This window comes from Cyanidioschyzon merolae, chromosome 13 (assembly GCF_000091205.1).
Source record: "Cyanidioschyzon merolae strain 10D DNA, chromosome 13, complete genome".
Classification (NCBI taxonomy): Eukaryota; Rhodophyta; class Bangiophyceae; order Cyanidiales; family Cyanidiaceae; genus Cyanidioschyzon; species Cyanidioschyzon merolae.
In genome coordinates, this window is record NC_010139.1 from 390,777 (window position 1) to 416,232 (window position 25,456).

The window sequence follows — 25,456 nt, forward strand, 5'->3', positions numbered from 1 at the left end:
GGTGCGACGCTCGTTGGAGGTAGCGGTGTGGCGGCCGTTTAGGAAAGCCAGGCCATATTCAAAACTCACTGCTGCACAGGACGCACCGAAGCTTTGTACAAATAGGATAGTGAAAATGGCAAGTGCAGTGCAGATCGCTACTACCGCATCTGCATGAATTACGTTGACAACTGCCGAAAGCAACATAAGCGGGACGAAACTGCTGCCATCAACACCCTTCGACTGTTGGAAACGGAGCTGGACGGGCACGCGAGACCGACGCGTTTGAAGCCAGGGAGAACGGAGTGGAAAAGGAAGCAGTCTCAGCAAATGCGGTCAAAGGCTGGCGTCGATGGCAATCTGAACAGGGCCAAACTTTGGAGTCCACGCCCGTATCCCATGACATGTTCCATTTTGTTCTGTTATTTGGAGTAGCGTGGGACAGCGTGACGCGAAGCGTCGTTTGGGAGCTTCCAGGTATTTCGCAACTGCAAATGCGAAGGTAAAGACGTTTAGGTCCCGATCGATGGCGTCCGAGTTCTTGTCACTGCTGACGAATACGTCTACGAGACCCTGAGGGCAAGCGCGTCCTTCGCGGCTGGGGGCCTTTTTCAGAGGACAGCGCAGTGTTTGCCCCATTGGCTACTGGTATGCGGTTTCTTGGTAGTCTCTCTTGCAGGCTTCCAACTAGTAGAGCTACCCCATTGGACCTCCTTTACAGCTTCAGAACTGACAAGCAGGCTGGAAAAAACATCTAGCCGGTGCGTCGATGATTCAACCGTCGAAACGCAATGCAAAGCTTTGTATGGTACATTGAATCCTGAATAGATTGGAATCACTTTCCTTTTTCGGTCCAGATATGTAGTGCGACATCCTCCGTTCACGCGCTGTCGACTTTTGCCATGTGAGTGATCAGGTCTACAACTCGATTGCTGTATCCCCATTCATTATCGTACCAGCTTACGAGCTTGACAAATGTCGGAGACAACATGATGCCCGCTTCAGCGTCGAACACGGAAGAGAACGAACTATGAACCAGATCCGCGGAGACCACGGGGTCTTCGGTGTACGCGAAGATTCCCTTGTACTTGGGACTTGCGGCCGCCTCCTTCATGACTTTCTTAATTTCTTCGTAGGTCGTGGGCGTTTTCAGATTCGCCGTCAAGTCCACAACTGACACATCCGCAACGGGTACCCGGAAAGACATCCCCGTTAATTTGCCGTTGAGCTTGGGGTAGACCTTGCCGACGGCCTTGGCCGCGCCAGTACTGCTCGGTATGATAGACTGGAAGGCGCCGCGTCCGCCGCGCCAGTCCTTGTTGCTCGGACCGTCCACGGTTTTTTGGGTGGCGGTTACGGCATGTATTGTGCTCATGAGGCCGTTCTCGATACCAAACGCCTCATCCAGAATTTTGACAAGCGGTGCCAGGCAGTTCGTCGTGCAAGAGGCGTTGGATACTACGTTCACATCCTTGGAGTAGGTGTCGTGGTTGACGCCCATGACAAACATGGGCGCGTCCTTCGAAGGTGCCGAAATAACCACCTTTTTCGCACCGCCTTTCAGATGCAGGGACGCCTTCTCCGTTACCGTAAACACGCCAGTGGACTCGACGACGTACTCGGCGCCGGTCGACCCCCACGGAATTTCGGCGGGATCGCGGATAGCAAAACACGTTATCTTCTTCCCGTTGACAACCAGATGTTCGCCATCGGTTCCGATCTCGCCCGGGAAGGCGCCGTGCGTGGAGTCGTACTTGAGCATGTACGCAGCGTAACCGGCGTCGGGGAAAATAAACGGATCATTAACCGCAACGACTTCCACTGTGCCTTTCTCTACCGCCGCACGTAGAACAAGGCGGCCGATCCGGCCCAGTCCGTTGATGCCAACCTTTGGAATCGCCATTTCAAAACTGATATTGACGTGTACTGTGTACCTTTTCCCGCAAAAACGCGGAGCGCAACGTGACGCGAAAAATGACTCGCGACTCTACGCACTCGCCCCGCGGCGAATGCCGTCCAATCGATGTACGATTTTTTTTCCTGACAAAACGTTTACGTGGGCCAGCGTTCTCCAATTGTGCGCATATTTCTTTTCTTTCTTTTTTTGTGCTCTTTTTTCAGTGCGCAGTGAAGTATCCATCAAACGCCCTACCTCCATGTTACATTACCTATACTTTTTCTCGGATATTCTGGTCGTTTCATACGTCCAATCGTGTGCGCCTAGTACCTGCCCAAATCATCCGTCTTTGCGCTTGAACCGCTGGGGCAGATAGTTCATAGAACTAGAACGGTTTTTCTACAGCACAGAGGGCGTCGGCTCGAGGCGTGCTTCACCCGACGTAGAATCGGGTCTCGTCGTCAGTTTGTGCTCAGACAGTCTGCGGATGCAGGCTTGCCTTCGCTGCACGACACGCTGGAGAAACTTGGCTGTTCGGATATATCCTGGGAGCCGCCTCTCTCCTTCGTGACCATGTGTGGGATGCGTTGTTGTCGGTTGGCAACCCGGGTGTAAATCGGCGTACGATGCTGCGGTTGGAAGTACAGTAGCGGCGGTGAACGCGCCTTAGACAAAACGTCTCCAACCGACGTGCAGACGCCTCCACGTCTTTCTCGGCCGGCCACCGAATACTGCTTCCAACTTTTTCTCACATAATACCACCTTGAGAGGTTGTTCAACAAAATTCCCTCTTGTGAAGTCTGGAGGCCTTGTCTCCAGCACCGCACATCTCCTTGTATTGATAGCGGCGTTAGAGTCTCTGTTCACAAACTCCATACATTTCTTTCCATCACTGGTTGTACTTACTAACGCAAGCAATCCACGAACTTTCGCTCCCCTTTCCACTTGCTGTTCCGTCAGCGCACCGTACTTTTTTCTATCCTCAGGGCTCCGCTGACGCTTTTCCATATCGACCCTCTGGAGTGTATAGGACGTTCGGGACTCATCTACAGGTATCGTAACGAAACGCCGTGCACACTTCTTGTACGTTCTTGTCGTTGGAGCTGGTGTACACCCTTTTCGGGTCTTCCAGCGTCCTGCTCCATATGCTACTGCGGGCCTCTAACTCTCATTCTCCTTGAGGGTGCTCAATTGATTGAAAAAGTTGGCGAATGCACGCTGCTTACTACAGTATAGATTCATTCGCAGACGAGCCCAGCGGGGCTTTGTATACTCCTCCCACAGCGCCTCCCAATGAGCAACACGAACTTTCACGAATTTCCGAAAAGCTTGAAAGTCTGCTCCGCGGCTCGTCACCTCGCCCAAAGCTTCTGGGTGATCCTTCATTCCTGCGTTCCACGTGTCAATTTTCTTCCTTGCATTCATGATTCCCGATTCTCAATAGTACCTTGCTCTCGGGAATCTCAACAGAAGCATATCTTTCTGAAGCAAGTTACCGTCAGTACCATCTTCCGCACGTTTGGGTTTTGCGATAGTTATGATATTTGTGTTTCAGGGTCCGCGCCAACGATAAAGTCGTTATCCTGCACTTTCTGCAACGCAGGTTCCGCCTCCTCCTTCTCTTCATCCTTCGTCACGTCAACGACAAGGTCGTTATCCTGCACTTTCTGCGTCGCAGGATCCTCCTCCTTCTCATCTTCATCCTTCGTCACGGGCGATGCCAAAGGCGAACCAGTACGATCTTTCTTCAACCGCCGATAGTGTACATACACGGCTACTCCATCGGTTTCGATCAACCCAGTGAATACCTTTTTTCTGCTCACTCTCAGACGTTTGGAATCGAAGATATTCTTCCAGTGGGTCTCCCGGTTTTCGCCAGTGAAGTCCTCCCTGCTGACATTGACCTCCGGACTGATCTCCCTCATGATGCCGAAAAGGACTCTGGAGTCGATACTCACAAAAAATGTGAATTGATGGTGCACATTGGAACCACGTTGAAGCGCTTCCCCATTAGGAAAGCCTTCCGTCTCTCCCATTCTTCATTTTTTTCCTCACTCAGCTTCATCTCCGGTTTGACTTCGAGCTTTCGGTCCAGAAACACGAAACAGCGCAGGACGAGGCGATTGTATCTTTCCTTATCTTTTTTCAACTCTGTGATCTTGTCTGTTGGATTCGCCAACCCCAGTACCGCACGGTGCTCTCGTATAGCCGCACGGATCGCAGCAGCTTTATTCGTGCTCCTGCGTAACGCCTTCTTGTCGACAAATTCGACCTCATCTTCATGCTTGCGATCGTTCGTGATGCCATTGATAATCGCCCATATTCCTTTGCGAGAGATGCCCGGGTACAGCGCAAACACGGCGCGTCTCATGAAACGTTCGAGGTTCATTGTCAAATGGTTCTTCAGGTTCGTGATGTACATCATCGCTCCGTGTATGTAAATATTCGAGTCACCCTTGCATCGAGTACCCTCGAAGCGGAATTCCGTGAGGTTTTCGTGGAGGGTATGCACTAGCACATTTTCGCTCCGCGCTTCCCCTGTACCAAAGATGAGGTGACAAACAAAGGTCTTCTCGAGGATCTCGTCTGGAATCTCGACTGTTTTGATGTCCGTCACGTCGCGATACATCTCCGTCGCCATATGCATTAGTCCTGACGACGTCTTTAGAATAGTCTTGGAGTACGAATCGACACGGTTTCTGATGGCGTCTCCCAACTTTTCCTTGTTCGGATCCTTGATATGTTTAAAAAGAGCGGCTTCCACCACCATCTCGCCGTACTGGCGTCTTTCTTGCGGTCGTTGACGTCGGGCACCCTGCATTTGCTTCTTGGTCGTCTCCTGGTCCTCTTTGCTCGGCACTGTTTTTTATCCGCCAGCCGGCGACACTGTGCGTCCGTGGTCCTCCACTTGCATTTCTATGCTTTTATATTTTTGAAAACGGACCCGCTTCGAACACTTCTGGTATATACACCGAAAAATCACTTGAATATACTTGCTTCAGGCTTGAAATACTATTGGACAGAGATTTATACTTTGCTACGACTTCGACGCAAATACATCTTGCCCGATACAGCAACAGTTCAACTAGTGGTCAGGATCGTGTTTCCCTTCAACGTCGAGATGCATGCCGTACCCCATGCATGCTAGATATGGAGGTACACGTATCGACAACGCTATAGGAGAAAAAGAAAAGAACGAACCGCTAGCTAGCAACCAGATGACAATTTCTTCCCCCCTATGCTAAACCTAAAAGGCGGCAAAAAGTTTTCCGTATTTTCGAAAGCTTACCTTCTAGGCAGAAGGTCACGCGTGCCAGCCGGATCTGCTTCGCTAGCGCGTCATGCTCTTCCCAGTGGTGGGTGCTGAGGCGCGACTTGGGCAACTCGCCCGCAACGCGGTTTACTCTGCCACTCGGAGCGAGTATGCTGTGTCTGGCCGTCGCACTGGGAGCAATAGTGCCCTAATATATCGCTTCGCGCTTTAATGGGAAGTATGTCTGTCTGCGCGGTTTGCAGGCTCCCGGAATGATAATTTATCCTGATTCCGCCTCGGATGAACGGTGCCTCGAGGTGGCGCCCCCAGTGGTATAGCAAAGCCTTTCTGTCTCTATGATGCATCTGCACCAGCGGTATACGCGTTACGGCTGGTGCTCTCTACAGGTTCGACGCACAATGGATTGTAGAAAACGATCAGTACGCCCGAGAAGGAGTCCAGGTTATGGAACCTGGAAGTAAGGGGATCGATGGATGCTCCACCGCGCGCTTATACCAGGCGCACAGTCGGGGAACACAGCCCAGAGTCACGGAGCTGTCAATTAGAACAAGGCATCGAACGCGGCCGGCGGCGGTTGGGCGCGCTCGAAATGCATTTGCATCAACTAGCATGAATGGGGAACGTACGTTTGCCCGTGAAAATCTCGTTACTGGGATAGGATGCTGGTGATCTCGTAGAGTGCCTTGGAATCCACAAGTGAAATGCTGCGTTATTCACAAAAAAACTATTGTCGTTCTGTTTAGTTTGAGTCTGTGAGCTGGAATGGACGCCCAAAAGGTGACCGCGTCGGCGCCGTACGCCTCTCGGCTTGATCCGCGCACAGCAGGCGTCTCTTTTCCGGAACAAGGCGATGTACAGAGCCCTGCAGAGAACGAGGGCTCCGCGGTATGCCCACCGCGCCAGACCTCGCTCGGTACGAAGAGCCTGGGAGCGAATATCTTGTTTGGCGGCTTGGCCGGTGTAACTGGTACCACGATAATTTTTCCGCTGTACACACTGAAGACCCACTTGATGACTGATACGGGCTCGCGCGAGTGCAGAGGATCATCGGAGTCTGCGGCTGTTTATAACACAGCGAGCAAAGCAGAGCCCGTTAGGGGTAACGCGGTCTCAACCGGGACCGCGAATCCAACCAGCAGTACAGGACCCGCCCTGGCTACCGAAGCGGCCAAGCATACATCAACGTTAGCCGTTAAGGATACGGCTTGTACAGATAGCCATGCTAAGTTACCAACAGTGGAAGCTGCTGCCCCGGCCAGATCATCCAAAGTCGCATCGAACGGGTCCAGAGGCCCAGCTGCCGCTTCGCAAAGCACGCTCGCGTCGACTCCGCGGACGAATGCCTTGAAAGCTGCCTCGCTTTTGAAGCGACGACCGCGGCTGGTCGAAACGCTCCAGCAGATTCTTCGCTCTCAGGGAGTACGCGGCCTCTACCGTGGCCTGACGCCGGTACTCATTGGGGTCGCGCCTGAGAAGGCGATCAAACTTGCCGCGAATGATTTTTTCGTGAGCGAGTTTAAGGAGCGGTCACCGAATCCGCATGGACCCCTATCTGTGAAGCAAGGCATGCTGGCCGGTGCAGGTGCCGGTCTGTGTCAAGTGATAGCGACCAATCCCATGGAAGTGTTGATGATTACGATGCAGACTCGTGCGGCGCATGGCCATCCGCAACACAGCGTCACGGATACGATTCGTATGCTGGGTTTGCGCGGTCTCTACCGTGGGGTCAGCGCCACACTCACAAGAGATATCCCTTTTAGTATGGTCTTTTTCGGAATGAATACTAGTTTGAAGGAGCGACTTTCACTGCATTACCAAGGGGGTCTGCCGATGCGGATTGTTTTCGGCGTAGGGATCCTGTCAGGTGTGACGGCAGCTGCGCTCAGCACGCCATTTGATGTTGTGAAAACTCGGATACAGAGCGGCGTTCGGGACAGACATGGTAGATCGTATCATTCGGTAGTGAACACGCTCGTACGGGTGGTTCGAGAGGAGGGTTTTCGGGCTCTCTGGAGTGGCGCTGTTCCGCGCGTCATGATTGTTGGCCCTTTGTTTGGGATTACGCTACTTTTTTATGAACTTCAGCAGAGATTGGCACAGTCGGCACATCAGCGAACTTGAATACTCGTGCTCGGCACTCGTGAATGACACGCAGCTGTCCACCGTTGCCGGCATGCAGACGATGCATTGATGACGAGGCTGCTGGTACAGCGAGCCATTGCTGTGCGGACTGGATGCAATTCGCATTGCTGTCACAACGGTGGCGCATGCGTGACGCCTACGTGTCCATAGCAATGCGTGCTGGTGCATGGACCCGTGCCACGCACGCACTCGATCTGTGCGTGCACATGCGACGTACTGCAGCGCAAGACTTGCTGAGCGATCATTCGCGCTGCCCGATGCACTGCACTGCACTGCACTGCACTGCATGATGCATTCGCGTTTGGCGCGGGACCAGCATCGACTGGTGCTTCACATGACGCACGTGTCCATTCAACAGCGTAGACGCGTTGCTGCTGTTACGACTGCTTCTGCAGAGCCGTCGGGGTTATGGATCGCTCGCTGGCGGCGTCGCCGGAAGCAGCGCGCTGCGATCGCCGGGCGATACACGGCGCCAGCCGCGTGCACGTTGATAATCAGCCTATTGCTGTCGCTATGCGATGGAAAAGGGTGTGGTGCTGTACCCCGCGAACCCACATGAAACGCATGTAAAGAGAGCGTGCTGCATCCAGAAGCACACTGCCGCTGCTCCATCCAAGACGCAAGCACCGAACATGTACGGGATACAGGCATCTGTTTCTTTCATCATAGTTTACATCAGTCTGTACAGAATTCTGAATGGATTCGCGATCGACGCTTGCATACCGTGGCCTGCGCAAATGCAGACGTTCGTCAGTAGCGCAGATTCTGCAGAGGTAAACGTTTCAGCAAATCGCCGCGGGTGTTGGCAGCTGCGGCTTCTTGAATGCCGCTGTCGGCACAGGCGCGCCACCAGCCGCGATGACGCGCCTCGCTTTCGATACATAGACAATGGTGTGTCCACGGTGGCGGCCGGCTATTCGCTTTGCTGCAGCGAGGTTGGCTCGGTCTGGCCCTCCGTTGATGGCGTTGTTGCGGCCTGCGTGCCGGACGACACGACCCTGCACGACGGCAACGCAGGCTGTTGACCACGAGTCGCTTGGTGCTGTCGTCTCGCTGCCCATCCAAGGCGCACTGCATGACCCAGTAGGAGTAGGCACACTGTGCCGCTCAGCGCCGTGTATGCAGATACACCATGCGCACTCGAGACCGCCATGCTCGCCTCTAGACCCGCGAGTGCGCTGAGCCAGCCATAGAAAAATACCCAGTAGGGAGAGAGGGCTTGCTCCTCCTCGAGACGCCATGCACTGCCCTGCTGCAATGCCTGCCGACTCGGAAGCGCTGCGCCAGCGCTCTCATCAAACCATACAAGTGACGTGCGTTCGGCGTGTTTGGGAGCCGCACCTGACCGGGGCACTGGTGTATGCGGTGATCCGCGCAGCAAAGACTCGATCTCGTCCTGTGTCTGACGGAGGACGCGAGCGCGCTCTTGCGCGGCTTCCAGGCGCTCCTCGACCTGTGCCCACGAGGGTGCTAGCTCGTTAGCGCGCCGATCCATCTCTTCCGTCCGCAAGGTCAGCCGCTCTCGATAGCTGTCGAAAAGCAGCTGCAGCTTCTCGCGGAGTTTCACGAGCTCGACAGCCACCAGTAAGTCGATCCGATCGATCGCCCGTTGCCGAGCAAGCTCCACCCTCAGCTGACCCTCGAGCGACTCCTGCAGTCTTCGGTGTATCTCTGAGAGCAGACGCTCCGCTAAGGCTTCGGTCGACGCAGACACCTGCACGTCCACGTCGTCGTCGCTGCGAGGTACCCGTTCTGCGTCCTCGGAGCCAGGACTGGGTTCTGAAACCGCCTGAACCACTGCTGGTGCGACGGACGCACTACGGGAGGTGTACGGACGCCATCGCCGCCACCGCTTCCGCGGCAGCAGCGCAGCAGACTCGCACCCAGACTTTTGGACAGCGCAACGACGTCCGCTGCGTCCGTACGCGGGGCTGGGACGCACCACCCGCGTCACGAAACTGGGCACTGTTCGGGTCGGGCCACCAACGTGGTTGTTTCCATTCAGTACTGACCAACATAGTGAGTTCGGTTCCGGGTCCATAAAGTCGTATCAGCGTTCGCCGGATAACGCACGAACGCGTTCAAAGCACCGCTTTCGAAGCGGAATGTAGTCAGGCGCGTTTAAAGAGCCGCAGCACGCAGCGAGATTGCCGCGTTGTCCAACGTGTGTCGCTGCGACAGCGCGCCAGAAATTCCTGTACAATTGCGATGCACGTGCTGCTGCTGCTGCTGGAGGGCAGCGCTTGACGCTCCAGCAGGCTGGCGATATGCAGCACGCTCGGACGACGTCGTGGTGAATACTATCCCGAAGGTATCCGTGGTGCAGGCTGCAACATGCGGTTTGTGGTGTTGCATGGCAGTGGATTGCCGACCTTGCTCCCGTCGGGGTATCGGTGCATACTCCGGTGTCCATCACGCGATGCCGACAGCACGTGATGCATCACGCCAGAGCCGGGAAACGGAAACCTGTGTTTCTGCGCTTGTGCGACTCGGGTATTGCTGGGCATAACATCTGCTGGGATGCCTGCTGAGCACCGATGCGGCCTGTTCGCCCTAGCGTCGCAAAGCCTAGTATCCGCAACAAATGGCAGCGTCTCTTGCCAAGTAGACCTGTTCGGGAAAACAGAAAAGGCGTCAGACGTATTCGCTGTGGATGCGTGTGGGCTTACGTACCCGTTTAGGGAACGCAACACCTCACAGGAGAATGTTATGAGCAAGCTTTCACGGATTTGAAAGCGATCGCTTGCAGTCAACATCTTCGATCAGCGGGCATCGGTGGAAGCCACACTGGAGGCATCATTCTATGAGCGAAAAGCATCACAGGCGCTTCCAGCAACCGCAGGCTATCCATAGGCTAGATCAGCGTCCATGCGAGCATGCCGTGTCACGAAATACCGTCACGAGTAATCAGCTGCACAAGGTATCGATGCTTCATCCGTAGACAATACAGAATGCGAAAAGCATCACAGGCGCTTCCAGCAACCACAGGCTATCCATAGGCTAGATCAGCGTCCATGCGAGCATGCCGTGTCACGAAATACCGTCACGAGTAATCAGCTGCACAAGGTATCGATGCTTCATCCGTAGACGATAAAAAATGTATCACCAATGGCGGCCGATGCACTTTGCAGCAGAGGCCGCTGGACGGGAATGGCGACGCGCCCGGCCCCGCGAATCGTCGTAATTCGAACACGTGTTAGAGGCCTGGCAGCACCGATGCAACGCAACACACTACGAGCTTTGCATGAACCGCAACTGGAACGTTGGGTGAGCTAGGTGCCCGCGACTCGACGCGACGCTGCCAGACGGTAGCTGGGTCGCACCGGCTGATGCAGGAGGCAGCGCAGCGTTGTACCTTTAAGCACCGCTATGGGCAGTGGTGAAGGCACTACAGGGCGGGCGAATGTTATCTACAACTTTGCGATAGGCTCCAATGTGAACACGGAACGCCTTCGTACGCGAGCGCGCTGGCTTGGTGATCAAGCCGAAATCAAGTTCCTCAGTGCTGAGCCGGCGGTACTTCGCGGCTACCGCATCGTGTTCAACACGCCGGGGTTTCCCCCCGCAGAAGCAGCGTTCTGCTCCGTGCGAGCTTGTGAGTGTGGCGGCGGTAGGCGCTGCCCGAGCGAGGTGCACGGCGTGCTCTATGCATTCGACCGTGCTTCGTACGAGTTGCTTTGGGTGACTGAAGGAGGCCTTGGCGGGCGCGAGTACGGCTCCAGTTACGTGGAGCGGCGCGTGCACGTGGAGACCTACAGGCGTCCGGGGGTGCTCCACGAGGCGATCATCTTCGAGACACGGCCCAGTCGAACAGTGGAGACCTGGTATCGACGCTGGCTACGACGTGACGTTTATCGACGACGCTGGCTCGCGAGCGAGTTCCGCTGCATTGCGACGAGTGCTATGGGTGCACTCGAACAAGAACTCGCTGCGCAACGCGTGGCGAATGCCGCGGATCAAGTTGCGTCCACTTCATGGTTGCCGAAAAACGGCAGTGCTGCGCTCCCGCTGTGGTATACGCAGCATGCGCATGTGCTGGAGGTGACCCAGGCGTTGCCACAGGATCATTCCGATCGAATAGCACTGGAGATGGAACGAGTGCTCATTCGACCGTCCATGCGATACCTGGGTCTTATTCGGGACGGCGCTTTGCAGTCCGGACTCGATGCAGACTACAGGCGGTTGCTTGAAACCTATATGGTGCACTGGCGGGTGTCGTGTCCATGTGCAGCGCGACCGCAGCCACTCCAGGGGTGGCTTACGGTGTCTGTGAACATGTCGACGCCGGGGTTCTTCCGGTGGCTGTGGTGGGCGCACCTCACCGGTCGCAAGCGCGTTCTACGCTTTCTGTACCAGCTCTGGAATCGCTGGTTTCTACGGGTTCTCAGTTTCTTTGCGATGGAGCGCGAGTTACATGCGATGCGGCTGGCGCAGCGAACGCACGCCTGTATAGGGAAACCGCAAGTGCTTCTCCACTGGGTAGCGGTGTACTTTTGCAGTGTGATAATTTTGATATGGACGCTGCCGATTGCGCTCGCTGGGCTGCTTTATGGAAAGGGCAACTTCTTTCATGTGCGACCATCGACGCCGGCGCTTGTTCCAGGGAATGCTGCACCCGCAGCGCGGTCTGCGAATGTACACGCATAGGCCCGTGACTGGTAGGCGATGCTCGTTATTCCTTGCGGGGGCTTGTTTGCGTTTGCGCTCCAGGCCTGAGTTGCTGGTGCTGGTGCAGCTGAACGCCTGGTATGCACGCATGTTACCGCACCGGGTGCTACACGACGGAGACGCTTTTGTTTGCTGATACAAGTCGTAGGCCGAGCAAGATCGACGAGCGATTTGGAAACGAAGAGTCGCATTTTATTGAAACTGTGAGAACGATCACGGAGGATTTTGAGGCTCTAGCTCGCGATAACTATTTTGTGTCGTATTGTGAGTGCTGAAAAGGACCCGGTCTCTGGCCCGTTGATGAATTGTAGGTAGAAGGCGGCAACCGATGAAGAACATGAGCTTTTCGTGGTTCCCATTTTGGTTACCTTTTATGGATATGCTGCGTAGTATCATCAGCGACATGGTGTTGTATATGATTTCATGAGCATTGCGTATCCCAGAATTCCGTCTGCGCTCATTCTGATTGAGATGCTCCGGTGAAACAGGCATTAGATGTCGTTCACGTGAACCGTAACGCCGAGTCTCCGTATGATGTCATTGGGAGGCTTTTTCTCTAGCTTCATGCCGTAATTCCGCACAAGATGCAAAAGCCGTTGTACACAGCCCGATGAATATTCTGGCACGACTTTTTTCTCGATGAGCCTGAAGCTTTGTCAGAGCGATGCAGCTTCTCCACATTCGCTGCCAGGCGAGTTGACGGTATGGACCTGTCACGTCGAGAGCAGCAAACATTCATTCAAAAGTGTGTGTATGTGTGCCGCTCACGCTTGCATAACCAGTACTGGAGTGATTTTATAGAGAAACTTATCCCAGGTTCACGCTCCTTATTGCATATTCTCGGGAATCGGTATGCTTTCTGGGCACGATGCCCGATCGCCTTGGCGGCTCTAAATGCCTCTGTGAGGTACCTCGACGAATGCGTATCGCAGTGCACGGCAGACTATACAATGGATCATAGGCGCGTTCACGAATCTTGCGTGGACATTGGACGATTGCGCTCACGAGCTACGCAACCTAGAATCGGGGCGGACGCCACGAATGCTTGGATTCAGAAGTGCGAAACGATACCCATTGACATCCAGCTCTTGACCGCAGGTTGAATCGAATTGTCTCTGAAACACGCGCTTTTTGGATCGAATCACTATCTCATGATGCAAAAGTCGGAAACCGGCCACGAGGCGTGGAGTCCACCGTTGATCTTTTATGCACGGCACATGCGCCGCTGGCTGATCACTTTAACGTGATCTATCTACAAAGTTCGGCAGACTCGTGCGCATATGTACGTCTGGGACAGTGACTCGGCCTTGCTGGATTGCCGCACATACCCAGACACCACCACGTAGGTACTCGCCGCGATCGCATTTGCACCGAGTGCATCCAGCGCACAACTTTTTGGACGGCGCTCTAGTTGGAGACGACAGTTCATGGCTGTCTGTCTGCTCTCTCGTTCCCGAGCGCCGAGAACATGGCAACGCAACCCTCTTTTCGACGTTGCGTTTGCAGCGGTGGATCCACTGGCGATGCCGCTGAGGCGACTCTAAAATCGCGCTCAAAATTGGTATCGCCTCACTAAGGCCACCGTACAGCGAATCGTCCCACTGACGCACTACATGCATCACGCGCATAAACGATAACTGGGAATCGATGCAAGAATATCGGCGATCGCAGTCACTTTCACTTGTGTGCTCATGGACCGCTAACGTTGTCGCCAACAAGCCGTACGCGCTCCGCACATTGCTGCTGCTCATAGCATCACGCTGCGTTCCAAAACGGAGCCGCTTCGACTGTTTCCAGCGGCATCCATGAAAGTGCCCGCCAGGCCGCAGTGATTCATGCCCTGGCAAGCGCACAACCGCTCACTGCGATTCGATGTGATCACTGAGGCCCTGGGCGGAGCGCTCACCAGACGCTTGTCGCTCGATACGCTGGCGTTCATCGTCGTATGCACTGGCGCGGCCCGCTCGCCCCGGAAGCGCTCGATGCGATATCGCAGTCGCTGCGGCGGGCTCGAGACCTCTCCAGCCTCGCCGCTGCAGACGCCCGCCCGCAAAGTCCGAACCGTGCGCCTCGTTGACAGACAGTACAGCTGAATCGCGTAAAGTGCCCACAGCAGCGCAGTCGCTTATCTGTTCATTGGAATGCGGATCGTGCTGGTGCGCTCCCGCTGCACTCGATGATGATGATGATGATGATGATGATGATGACGGGAGGCTCCATCCGGCAATGACCTCCAAGTTGAATGTGTATCGCGCCGGGTCGGTACACGCTGACGCCAGGGCCGCCTCATCGGCGATGCTGCACATGATACACGTCTCATAGGGGGTAATGATCGGCTTCCAGTATGCATCGAGACAGGATGCAATCGCCCTAAAGTACCCAAGATCACAGAACAGAACGAAAACATCGATTTCAGCGAAATTCGCGAGTTTCTCTGGGGTCAAACTCGTCATATGGAGACAGTACACGTTCCGTTCATTGCGTTGCAAAAGCTCCTGTACGCGAGTCACTGCTTCTAGGCAGAATGGTAGGCTGAGATTCACTGTGAGCAGCCCGAATATTCGAGCGGTTTCTCGAGTGCTTCGCACCACTGCGAACCTCTTCCGCAGAAAGCGGTCTGGCAGTTGTGTAGCGCTTGCCTCCCGTTCGCGAATGCGAGATTCACAAACCAGCCTGAGGGAACGATCGACGTAGATCACAGGTAGATCGGAGAGAACACGGCGGCCTTCGTCAGTAGCCTGGAAGTAGATGAGCGCGTCAGCGCTTGCCCGTAAACCCGATACCTCTTCGCGTTCGAGGGGACCGCTCTGCTCCAGCGACAAAAAGAGCTCGATTTCCGATTCATCTGGTTGTGCCTGTCGCCAAAGCTCATCCTGAAGCAGCCACAGCAGCTTTGGTGCGCTAACCAGCAGCTCCGTGTCAAAGCGACAGACGAGGCGGCGTACCCTTCGAGCTCGCAACGCCCTCGCTAACTCCGTGATTGCCGCCCGATCTCCCACGGTCTCAACCATAGGGCCGAGACAATCCCACGAGATTCCTGAGTTAGGGCGTGCTCTCTGGTCCAGAGACCAATGTTGAACTTGCAGAGACGTTCCCGGAACTGCAACAATACCTGCGTTCTACGAAGCGAAAACGCTTCACGGCCACGGGATCAATGAATACCCTACGTGCAGATGCCTCCCAGTCGCTTCCGACCGGCCACCTGTTATCGGTTTCAGCTGGTCGTCATGCAACTCGACCCTGAGAGGCTGCTCCACAAAGTTGGATCACGTCAACTCCTCTGGCCTCGTCCTCAACACAATACATAGTCTGACATTGATGTCGGCGTTGACGTCTCGGTTCACGAACTGCATGCGTTTATTGCCGCTGGCGGAACGCATCAATGCAGGGATTCCTCGAACTCGCGCCCTCTGTGCCACTAAAGTCTCTTCATCGTCCCGTCGGGCTAACATTGCTTCTCGCCTGTCTCCGCTCTAGTTTTTCTTCTTCTTCGCCGTCAAATGCTCTTCGTCGCTCGATGGTCGGCAGAAAGAGAATTTTCTAGTTCTTTTTTCTCGGTAATCGGCGACACCTGGCTTCCAGGAACCTCGACTTTTATCCCTAGACCTTTTCCATCATCATTTCATTTCTGCATATGAACGAACTTGGGATCCATCTGCGATCAACCGCGAAAAAGCATGTAACAAGACGATCCTGGGAGTGAAATACAAATGAGTTGAGAGTCTACAAGCCCGCAACGCCTGCACATCACAGAATCCCGAGACTCTCCATCGAGAGGGTAGCGTTCGGAAAGGCATCGAGCGTGCGTGCGCGCATGGAGACGGCGGTCACGGAATTCCCCGACTCTTCTGTCGCAAAGCGACGCTTGTTTCCCGCGCTTTTTTATGAGCACTGAATCCGCCAGATAAAATCTTCCATGGTGCAAGTTGAGCTACCGGTTGTGGACATCAGTTCGTATCGTTGTTACCATAACGAAACTGGTTCTGCCAACAGTAGCAATGCTTCGCTTCCTGTGGATATTGAGCGCGAGTGCTTTTGCATCGCCCAAGCGCTGGCTCGCTACGGGGCAGTTGTTATCAGAGACACCACGGTTTCTGCGGAAGAGAACAATGCCTTCATCGAGCTTATGGCCTCATATTTCGCGCACCCTGACAAGGCAGAAGACGCACGGCCTCAGCTGAACTATCAAGTGGGCTGGACACCAGCCTTTACAGAGCGACCCCGACCCATTCCTGCGGACTTTCACGGCGATGCGCCGGTCACGCCCCGACCTCAATCGGTACCGCCCATTACCTCACAGGATCCGAAAGAGCGGTTTCTATGGCGCATCGGTCCGCGCCCTGCGACTTCACGTTTTCCAGAACAAAACGCACCGCCAGTAGTTCCTCGACGCTTTGCCGAACGTTGGTCGCAGATCATGGACCGCTGGGGACATCGCCTCCTAGATGCGATTCAGCTCGTTGCAGAGATGGTCGCATTGGGACTCGGACTGGGGCGCGACGCCTTTACATCCCGCATGAAAGACGGACCGCACCTGCTGGCACCAACCGGCTCGAATTTGAGCGGTCTCCTGGACAGACCGAATACCGTCTTGGCTGGCTTTCACTATGATTTGTGCTTCCTCACCATTCATGGGAAATCGAATGCCCCTGGCCTGTATCTGTGGACAAGAGAGGGTTCTCGTTTCCCAGCGAAAGTGCCGCCGGGATGTCTCCTAGTACAGGCGGGGCTGGAGTTGGAGTGGTTAACAGGCGGTCTCATTCAGCGCGGCTACCATGAAGTAGTTGCGGATGAGGCGGCCTTGGCGCTTGCAAAGGCTCATATGGAGCAGCAGCATGATGCAACTGGGAAGCAACGTCGTCCATTCTGGCGCATTAGTTCGACGCTTTTCGCGCACATTGCTTCAGATCAGGTTCTTGAACCGCTTGCGGGTTTGGCGGGCGTGACGGACTCGAGCCGTGTCAAGTATCCCCCTATTTTGGCAGGCGACCTTGTTCGGCGGGAGCTCATGGCGATTTCGTTGTGTCCATCTGCGACTGCAACGGACACAGCGTCGTGAGCTGAATACCGATGGCTTGCCACGAGCCGTTCGTCTCATGTGTGCTCGCCTCTGCTGCCTTGGACGTCCGTCGCAGACGGAACAACGAGTGAGCGGAACGCAGCAGGTGCGTTGAAAGTTTGCCTGCTCGCGACTGCTCAAACAATAAGGCCCTAATAACGTTTTGATGAATCTTTCTACCGAGATGTGTTTTCGGAAAGTGCACGGCGCACGTTCGGTGCTCGAGTCATTGAGCAGTTACCCGCTTTGCGAGCTATTCTCGCAAACGCGAAGGTGATGTATTCCAGCAATGTATGCTGCATCTCCTGCGAAAAGGAGCTTCGAACGTCCCGTAGGCCTCTGGAATACAACGTCTCCTCCAGTGCTGCTACATGGACACAGGGAATCGCATGTAAGCGCCATGCTGGGGCACACGTTCGGTGCCGTGTTGGAAAATGCCCCTCTGTCACGCCACGAGGAAAGAGGGTCAAACTTTTGGACGGCATGCGGGCAACGATAGCCGCACTGGATCACTTTACAATACCATGTGTGATTGTAAATAAGTGTTCACGGGCGACTACCATGCCAACCGCCATGACATCACTTATCTAAGCAGCTCTGATAGTTCGCCTTAAGCGAGACGACACCGAAGCGCATGGTGTTGAATTACTCAAAGATACCTATGAAAAAGTTTCCACGAGCTGTGCTCACAACATCCGCAATGAGATAACAATTCTGAGTAGGACTTGCATTTACCCCAAACCCACGTTATGATTATGGAATGGAGCGGGTCCGTTCATCTACATCGTGCACACATTCTAAAGTTTTGTATGCTTCCCAGTTTCATCAACACAAGCATTTGCGGGCCTTCTCAGCGACTGTTTCCTTTCCCTCTCTCTACGATCTAGCTTCCAATACGCTGTTCTCTCTTGCTGCTCCAGCACGGTTGTCAGCAGTTGAAGCGTGCCGATGCCAGTGCCCGATTCACAATTTTACTCCTTCCATTTTGCTGTCTATGCAGGCCATGCACGGATGCCAGTGCCCGATTCACACTGCCCGTGACATTTTCATCATCTCTGTAGACAGCGTCGATGCACTCGCAGCAGCGATGACACCTGACTTTAACGGGACGCTCTCCTGTGTCTACCGAACCTCCTCGTCATCTGAGCGCCGACCTGCGACCAGAGACGTTCGCTTCGTCGCTCGCTACAAGCGCCTGACGGGTCCAGAAGACTCATCGCAATGCTCTCCTCGGCTTCCGCGTGCGATGCGGTACCCTGCGCTGACGGACTGCCCCCAGACTATCCCCTTGGCGAGTGCTCTGTCCGATGCATGCGCAAGCGCGTTATGTTCTTTTTGATGGATGATTTCTCGTGCGCGAGGTTGTCCATGATAAAACAAGTACCGGAACGAACATGCAGGCTGGAGATCAAGTCGAGCGCTTTGGATCCGCGTACGCTCCCTCGTTGCAAAACGATAACGTACGCTGCACTCGGAGCGATCGCTTTGATCACTAAAATCCGAGTCCAAAGCCCCGCTTTCCACCCAAACAGACGATACGAGAGCCTTCTGATAGCGTTTCCAGCTACAGGTATGATGTTGGCCCCGAATAACGTCTCGTCAATGGCCGGAAAAATAGTATGATTCCGGTTTCGAACGGAGTCGGTTATTTTTCGTGACAAGGTCAGTGAAAGTTCGACACGAGCTCGTGAACGACTCGTCCCTGGTCAACGTCGCGTATTCCTCAATGCCAACGAAGGGGCGTGAATGATTGCACACATACGTTGGTTCAAACTAGATAGATCGAGAGTTTGAGGAATGTGTGATAGGAGCATACTGCACGTAAGAAAACTACAAGACTTGGCGCTTGTACGAAGGAATTGCTTCATGATGCAGATTATGTAACGAACCCGTGTTCAAGGACGTTGCGAATGACCCTGAATCCGGTGAAATCACGAATTCTTGCAGCAAGGCGTCGAGTGAGCCTCGCCCAACCGATATCCGAGAAACCTAAAACGAACCATACATCCGTAAGCCCTAATTACTGCACTTCGAATATTTGGGTTATGCTTCTCGAAACAAGTTCGAAAGAAATTCCAAGGCAGGAGCAGAGCCAGCAATACAGCATTCCGTGGTAATCGGACGCACGTGTGTCGACCGGACAGCCCCAGCATCCAGATTCGTCGCATCGCTAGGCACCTCGCTGTTTCGAAATCCCCCAACGTGCAGCTCCAGTTTTCATTTCATTTACAGAGAACAAGGAGATCGGATTTTTGGTCTGGAGCAGTCCAGCTCATTCCACGGAAAGTGAACGAACAATCCGAGACCCTGAAAAGCACACCTGCTCGATCGTCTATGTTCATGTGAGGGTTTTCGATGCGTCATAGAAAGATACGCATACAAGCGATGAAAAGCGGTCATACATCTTGCGGCGCTGCTACCGTCAAGCGACACATCTCGGTCCATGATAGGATTCGGACCCCAAGTCGATGCACTCGCTGCAAATGCTAGCGCCACGATGTGAAGAGCAATGCAATGAAGCAGCTGGGTGACGAACGCTTGCGTTTGCGCGGGTGCTGGGTCGTCACCATCACCGTCACCATCACCGTCACCATCACCGTCACCATCACCGTCACCATCACTACTACTCTTACGACTACCATGCGGTGTGCCGGAGCAGCTGTCCAGCCATGGATCAGCGCATGCGAGCAATACCGCGGTCAAAGCGATGGAATGCAGCTGTGCTAGCCCCAGTGCGCAGTAAAGAAGCAGAACAGAAGCAGAATTTGAAGTATACTCTGGTCCACTCTTGGCCAATGGAGCGAACCATCTACCCAGGCAAACGCGCGTATGCGAGTGCTGTTACAAGTACCGCTGTCGGGCTGCATCCTTGTCAGCACCACGGTTCAACGCTTCGGTTGAAGCAGTCTCGTGACCCCAGAGCAGGCGCACGGAACCCGTGTACCAGAGGATCCGGGAGATATCCCAGCCCGCTTCGCGGAGCTGTCCGAGGAGCGGATGTGGGTCCGGTGGCGGCCAGTCACGTCCACCTGACTGCCACACGTGCAGCAGCGCCTGCAGAATGTCCACCACCTGTGCATCACAATGGAGAGCGATAAGGAAGTCATCAGCGCGACCCTGGGTTCGGTGATAAGGACGACGTGCCCGTCGTGCCAACAAGTACCGAAGCTTTGGATCGCCCAGAAAACGTTCCCAACCGGCTGGCTTTTCAGTGGAATGCGCTGTTGCGCCATCTCCGGACTTGCTCGAAATCGTGGCACGGGCAAGATGCTCAGGGCGTCCCTGCCCTGTTCCTTCGTACGGATCCGAAAGTAACTCATTTAGCGAGTTCACGAAGCGAATCCGATATACATGAGACCAGGGTCTCAGAAAAGACTTTTGCTCTGCTGCATTTGCCTCGGCGATGGACGGCACTCGCTTACCGCTACTCGCGGTGTAAACGTTCAAAACGTATTCGAGGCGCGTTCGGTTCAACGTGCGCAGCTCGAGTCGAATGACGCTCTGGTACGTCGCATACAAATGTCCTGCACTGAGTAATCCATACGCCATCACCAGAGCAGAGGCATCGTGACTTGTTACTGCGGAGACCGCGATGCCGGCTCCGATCCCGGACAGACGCCCGACCACTACTTGAGATTCACTTTTCGACGACACGTCGCCGCTATTATTTCGAATGCTGAAATGATAGAGAAACACGCGATATGCTGGGCCCGTTGCAACATCCGCAGCCTTGCGAAGCAGGTTCCCGGTCGAAGCTAGAGCCAAAAACCAGGGTGGAAACGCCAGCGTCAGCATTTCGAAGAGCGTGCCCAGCGCCATCACAAAGTCACCGTAGAAACGGAAACGTTTCGGATCGTTATCCACGCGCGGTGCGAGCTGCGTAGCCAAAGCTACTTTTGCAAAATAACCAAGGCCGTCTTTCAGTATCCACTTCCAGGCAGCAGCGAGAGGCAGCGCGCTTGCTCCCCCGACACCCAGAGCCAGAAGCATGGACTGGGTTCCAAGAACCTCTGCCGCCTCTAGCAGTGTATGTCGCAGGATATTCCAGCGCCAAAACCGATCATAATCGCTCGACACAGCTGAAGGATAGTCGGCGGGTAGCAGTAGTGTTTGCACGAGGCGCTGAGGCCAGTTCTCAGGCCGGGTCACGGCAGTGCCGGCTGGTGGCTCAGGGACGACTCGCCAGTGCCGCTGTTCTTCGTCGTGCAAGAAGACCCTGCTGCGCCCACTTGCTTGATTTCTCTCTTCGATAAAGTATTTCGCGAAAAGGGCGCTTCTGCTCCAGCTGCTCTGTGAAGCGCGTGCTCGTCTGCGAGGCCACAGCTGTGTAGCCTCGTTCAAGCCGCTGCACCCGCCGTGAACGTAAGCGCTGAGCTGCTGCAAACGCTTTCGGTCCATGCACCCAGACAGAGAAGGGTGAACGTTCGACACGGGTAGCACCGAAGCGCTTGCAAGATCATATAATCCTTGAAGCACTGCGGTCTTGCACGAGCGCCTGCCGCAAGCCACGAAGAGCTGTTCCCGTAAAGTTTGAACGCAATGTTTCGGGACAACGGCTGCATGTGATCGCGTGCTATCTGGTACTGCACAGCAGGAGCTCGAAAAGACGATGCAATGTACCGTATAGAACATAGACGAATAGCCTGTTGGATACATATTCTTTATGGAAGTGTGCGCACGGAAGACTGTATCCCTCCTTCAGGTCAGTCATCATATTGTACGGTGATGCTTGAGGAGCCCTGAAAGACATCGATAGATGCGCGCTGCAGGAAAAGCTGGCATTGTCGATGACTGGGCAATGGTAGACAGCGGCCCGTTGATCACCTTACGGAAAGCAAAAGCGACGATAGAAAGCACAACGGCTGTCCCTGTTTCTCAACAGCTTGTTTATGTGGTCGTGAATACACCGGGATACAGTGACAAAAAAGTCCCAGGTTTTGCATGGCCATCTTGCCCCGAAACAGCAACCAAAGAGTTCCCGGAATCTCACTATCCATGTAATGGAGAGGGAACTCGGTTTGTTTTCCCAGTCAATGAGGCTTGCTTCGGACGAAATGATCGAAGCGTTCATGGGTATTCGAGGTGAAGCGAGCCTGTTGTATGTACGATCGAACTCGTAGAGAATGAGAACATCACCATCTGTTCTTGCTGTCGTAGACTGATTCGGCGGCCTCAGTTTCGCTTGTATACATGGCTCGAAGAACAGAACCCACTTCATCGAATCATTGAAGACCTGTCCCTGACGTCTGGCGACGTCCCTCTACCGGACGACATGGTACTCTACCATTCTCCTGACGTTCGACCTTCCTCCGATTCTGCCGGGACGTAGCTGCTTTTGATTCCTACGTACTCTCCGTGCTTCAACTCCATCGCAGGAGTAGTTTCTATTGTGAAACGTGTGATGATCGCTCCACTGGGCAAATCGATGAAGCATTCAGCACACTGTGACATATCGGCGGCATATCTCGCCTTCTTCCGAAAGTCCTTCACGCTCCGGGGCGGTCGCCGCGTAGCGGCATAAACAAGTGCGTTCATTTGAAGAAATGAAAAATCCAGGGAAAAGGTATGAACATGGGCGTCGAAGATCCCGGCGAGCCGTCATCACCGGATTCGACAACATGAAAACGAAAACATCCTCTTCTGGCGGCCCATCGAGCGAAGGAATGCAGGTGACGAAGATGAAGATGAAAAAAGGGAGATACGCGTGTAAAGTCGCTTGCCCAACGGGACGACGACGAGACTCTTGCGGCACAGAAGGCACAAGTTCTGGCAATCCTTGCATTGGTTAGTTCACCCAGATGAAATAAACGCGTGGATTTCGTGTGCAGAGACTTCAATGCCGCCATTCATATTAGACGATGTGTGGTGCTGAAGACACGACTCGCAGAGCGGACGCGATCCAATATTGTGGAGCAGCTTGTCAGGCTCGAAACGCACGAGGAGAAGTTGCAGCCGATAGCAATCGACAGGTCGGCAAAGGCTGCACGGCGTCTTTCCGCCTGTATTGATTTACCGTGTGGTTGCGAAACGTCTTTGCTCCGTTGAGCATGTATTGACGCGTGTGATAAGAGGAGAGATAATGGAAGCGTCGAATCTCCAGTATGTGGATGACGCTCCCTCAAACAACACAGATTGCCAGCCTGGGCACTCGGTGCGCCGCGTTTCCGAGCCTCTTCGGCACCGTTATCAGGAAAAATGGAACAGGTCTACAGATCTACTGCAGAGGTATACACTAGAATGAGGGTCTCTTCCCGCTGTCATCGATATCTGTCGTTGTGGACATTACCCGTGACTGCTTCTCATGCCTGGCTCCGAGCTCCGTATTGAAATACACCGATCTCTCATGTGGATCCAGCCGAATGTTTCGCTGTCAAAGGATGTTCATAGCAGCTTTCATGCCTCGATTTCATGGCATCGGGCTGTAGTGAATGCATTACATGCATAGGTAGAAGCTCCGGTCTACACATCGCTTGCCATTGTCACCATCATCATCGTTGTATCCAGGCTGTGTGCGACGTATACAACGGACACACAGGGCTATGGTCTGGTGTTACCGTATACGCAGCACACCATGCGCTGCGACAGCAAACGTACGGCGGAAACAAGCGTGAGTCTACCGACTTGTTCAAGGAGCTGCAAAAAGGAAACGACTGAAAATTCCCTTCGTATCGTGGTAGCCTAAGTTGCTGGACGCATTGGAGCGCGCATGGTTGCTTTCCTGATCCTCGAACAAAAACACGTACTACGAGAGTACGAATATCGATACCGCACGATTGCCATGGATGAATTCAGGACGGCACCCGGGTAACAAGAGCACAAGTTCGCACCGAGGCCGCCAGATGGAAACAGAGTGAACCGGGGCTCCATGCACGACCACTTGCAACGCAAACTGGCTGAACATGATTTGGGAACCGATCGTCGGTGAAAATCTTGCGTTTGTCGGATTCCAGCACCAAAAGTGTACCCAAAAGCACTTTCTGCTCTCTGGCTCGGACGCCTCGATCAATATCCGATAATGTCTGATGCTTCATGATCGTCCAAGGGCTTCGTGTCCAGCGAACTTTGGACTGGATGTTTTTATTACCAGTCTGAGCATTGTGCGGAAACGCTGCATATTTCCGATGGAAAACATCAGTATCTCGAAGAGCGTTCATTGGATTCCCGCGCGGTGCACGGCACCTATATGGTACGGTCACTCATCCGGAATCGCTAAAGTGGCATACCGAGACTCCCGCCACCATATTCCTGGTGCATTTTTCGAACGACCATCATAATGCATCTTCCGATATTCTTGAGTATACCAGGCGACGTAAGCTGCTTTACGACGTATCCCGCCGCACTACGGAAATGCTCACCAGCGTCGATGACAACAACTTGTTGCGGATGCGTGAGCAGCGCTCATCCGTACTCCTGCTGTGCCACACTTCCAGCGCTCTCAAAACAGCGCTTCCGCACAACACCAGGACGCATCTTCACAACACAAGCACGCGCTGTTCATGATGCGAGCATCCGCATGTTGCCCTTGCCTTGAACGGCACTCGCGGGTATCGCCCTGAACACTGCGTCTCTAGAGCATGTATTCGCGGAACACATCCCCGCGGAAACCGCGCTTGCCATCCTACCACAGCACACCCCGTTTATTCGGATTTCACGAAGATTTTCTGGTCATTTCGTGGAGCCAGTCCAAATACGCGGGTAAGCCGCCCTGAATCGGAAGAAACAAAACCTCAGGCACCTGATAGGGATGAACTTTCCGAATGGTATCGATTACGGCGTCCTGCAATTCAGACCTCGTCTTCATGATGAGGAGACTTTCCTTGTCGTTGTGAATCTTGCCCTCCCACCAGTACATAGACTGTACGCCAGGCACAATGTTGACGCAGGCAACAAGGTGCGCTGAGAGCAGCGCCTGTGCGATGCTCTCCGCTGTGGCGGCCTCGGGCGCTGTGCAGAGCGCCAATACCGCTGAAGCCCCGGTTTCCGTCCTTTCCCTGAAGAATGCGGTTAGTTTTGGTTCTCTAAACCAAGTCATCATACTGAAGCTGAGAACGAATAAGCTGGCGTAAAGAACATACGTTTTGGCTGCTTGCCACGAACTCATAGTCAAGGCGTGTCGGTGTCCAGCGGAATGCGGTATCCCGCGACGGAGCCGTACCAACACCACTGTACGAGCAGCGCTTTCGCAAGTACACAAAGCACCTTGTCCCCAAAGCGTGCAACGAAGCAAACGGACCCAGTGTCTGTGTGCTCCCTTCGTCCTAGCGAAATAGCCACAGAACATGCCGCCACACCGCCGCGACCTAGACTTGCTTGTGGACGGCAACTCTTGAAAAACAAGGCCTCTACCTCGCACGTCTCTGGACTGGAGGTTTTACCCGCACACGTTTCACCCAGTGCGTCCAGTGAGCCAAGTGTTCGCTCTGAGGCGTCGCAGTCG

At 54.2% G+C, this 25,456-nt stretch overlaps 8 protein-coding genes across 8 annotated transcripts, besides 1 other annotated feature; 3 read left to right on the forward strand and 5 right to left on the reverse strand.

Moving 5' to 3' along the window:
- Window positions 1–859: 859 nt before the first annotated feature.
- On the reverse strand, window positions 860–1,882 carry CYME_CMM167C (glyceraldehyde 3-phosphate dehydrogenase; the record flags this gene model as incomplete). Its single annotated transcript, XM_005537001.1, has 1 exon — window positions 860–1,882. The coding sequence occupies one exon, from the start codon at window positions 1,880–1,882 to the stop codon at window positions 860–862; it is 1,023 nt and encodes a 340-aa protein (XP_005537058.1).
- Window positions 1,883–2,007: 125 nt separating this feature from the next.
- Window positions 2,008–4,743: a sequence feature (repetitive element).
- A 1,169-nt stretch (window positions 4,744–5,912) lies between these two features.
- On the forward strand, window positions 5,913–7,271 carry CYME_CMM169C (probable calcium-binding mitochondrial carrier protein Aralar; the record flags this gene model as incomplete). The annotated part of the gene is made up of 1 exon (XM_005537002.1): window positions 5,913–7,271. One exon carries the CDS (start codon window positions 5,913–5,915, stop codon window positions 7,269–7,271), a length of 1,359 nt encoding a protein of 452 aa, XP_005537059.1.
- Window positions 7,272–8,205: 934 nt separating this feature from the next.
- Window positions 8,206–9,333, reverse strand: CYME_CMM170C (hypothetical protein; the record flags this gene model as incomplete). The annotated part of the gene is made up of 1 exon (XM_005537003.1): window positions 8,206–9,333. The coding sequence occupies one exon, from the start codon at window positions 9,331–9,333 to the stop codon at window positions 8,206–8,208; it is 1,128 nt and encodes a 375-aa protein (XP_005537060.1).
- Window positions 9,334–10,661: 1,328 nt separating this feature from the next.
- On the forward strand, window positions 10,662–11,939 carry CYME_CMM171C (hypothetical protein; the record flags this gene model as incomplete). Its single annotated transcript, XM_005537004.1, has 1 exon — window positions 10,662–11,939. The coding sequence occupies one exon, from the start codon at window positions 10,662–10,664 to the stop codon at window positions 11,937–11,939; it is 1,278 nt and encodes a 425-aa protein (XP_005537061.1).
- Window positions 11,940–13,819: 1,880 nt separating this feature from the next.
- On the reverse strand, window positions 13,820–14,971 carry CYME_CMM172C (hypothetical protein, conserved; the record flags this gene model as incomplete). Its single annotated transcript, XM_005537005.1, has 1 exon — window positions 13,820–14,971. One exon carries the CDS (start codon window positions 14,969–14,971, stop codon window positions 13,820–13,822), a length of 1,152 nt encoding a protein of 383 aa, XP_005537062.1.
- A 905-nt stretch (window positions 14,972–15,876) lies between these two features.
- On the forward strand, window positions 15,877–17,019 carry CYME_CMM173C (hypothetical protein, conserved; the record flags this gene model as incomplete). Its single annotated transcript, XM_005537006.1, has 1 exon — window positions 15,877–17,019. The coding sequence occupies one exon, from the start codon at window positions 15,877–15,879 to the stop codon at window positions 17,017–17,019; it is 1,143 nt and encodes a 380-aa protein (XP_005537063.1).
- A 2,841-nt stretch (window positions 17,020–19,860) lies between these two features.
- On the reverse strand, window positions 19,861–21,417 carry CYME_CMM174C (hypothetical protein, conserved; the record flags this gene model as incomplete). The annotated part of the gene is made up of 1 exon (XM_005537007.1): window positions 19,861–21,417. One exon carries the CDS (start codon window positions 21,415–21,417, stop codon window positions 19,861–19,863), a length of 1,557 nt encoding a protein of 518 aa, XP_005537064.1.
- Window positions 21,418–24,667: 3,250 nt separating this feature from the next.
- On the reverse strand, window positions 24,668–25,300 carry CYME_CMM175C (similar to divalent cation tolerance protein; the record flags this gene model as incomplete). Its single annotated transcript, XM_005537008.1, has 1 exon — window positions 24,668–25,300. One exon carries the CDS (start codon window positions 25,298–25,300, stop codon window positions 24,668–24,670), a length of 633 nt encoding a protein of 210 aa, XP_005537065.1.
- Window positions 25,301–25,456: the final 156 nt, after the last annotated feature.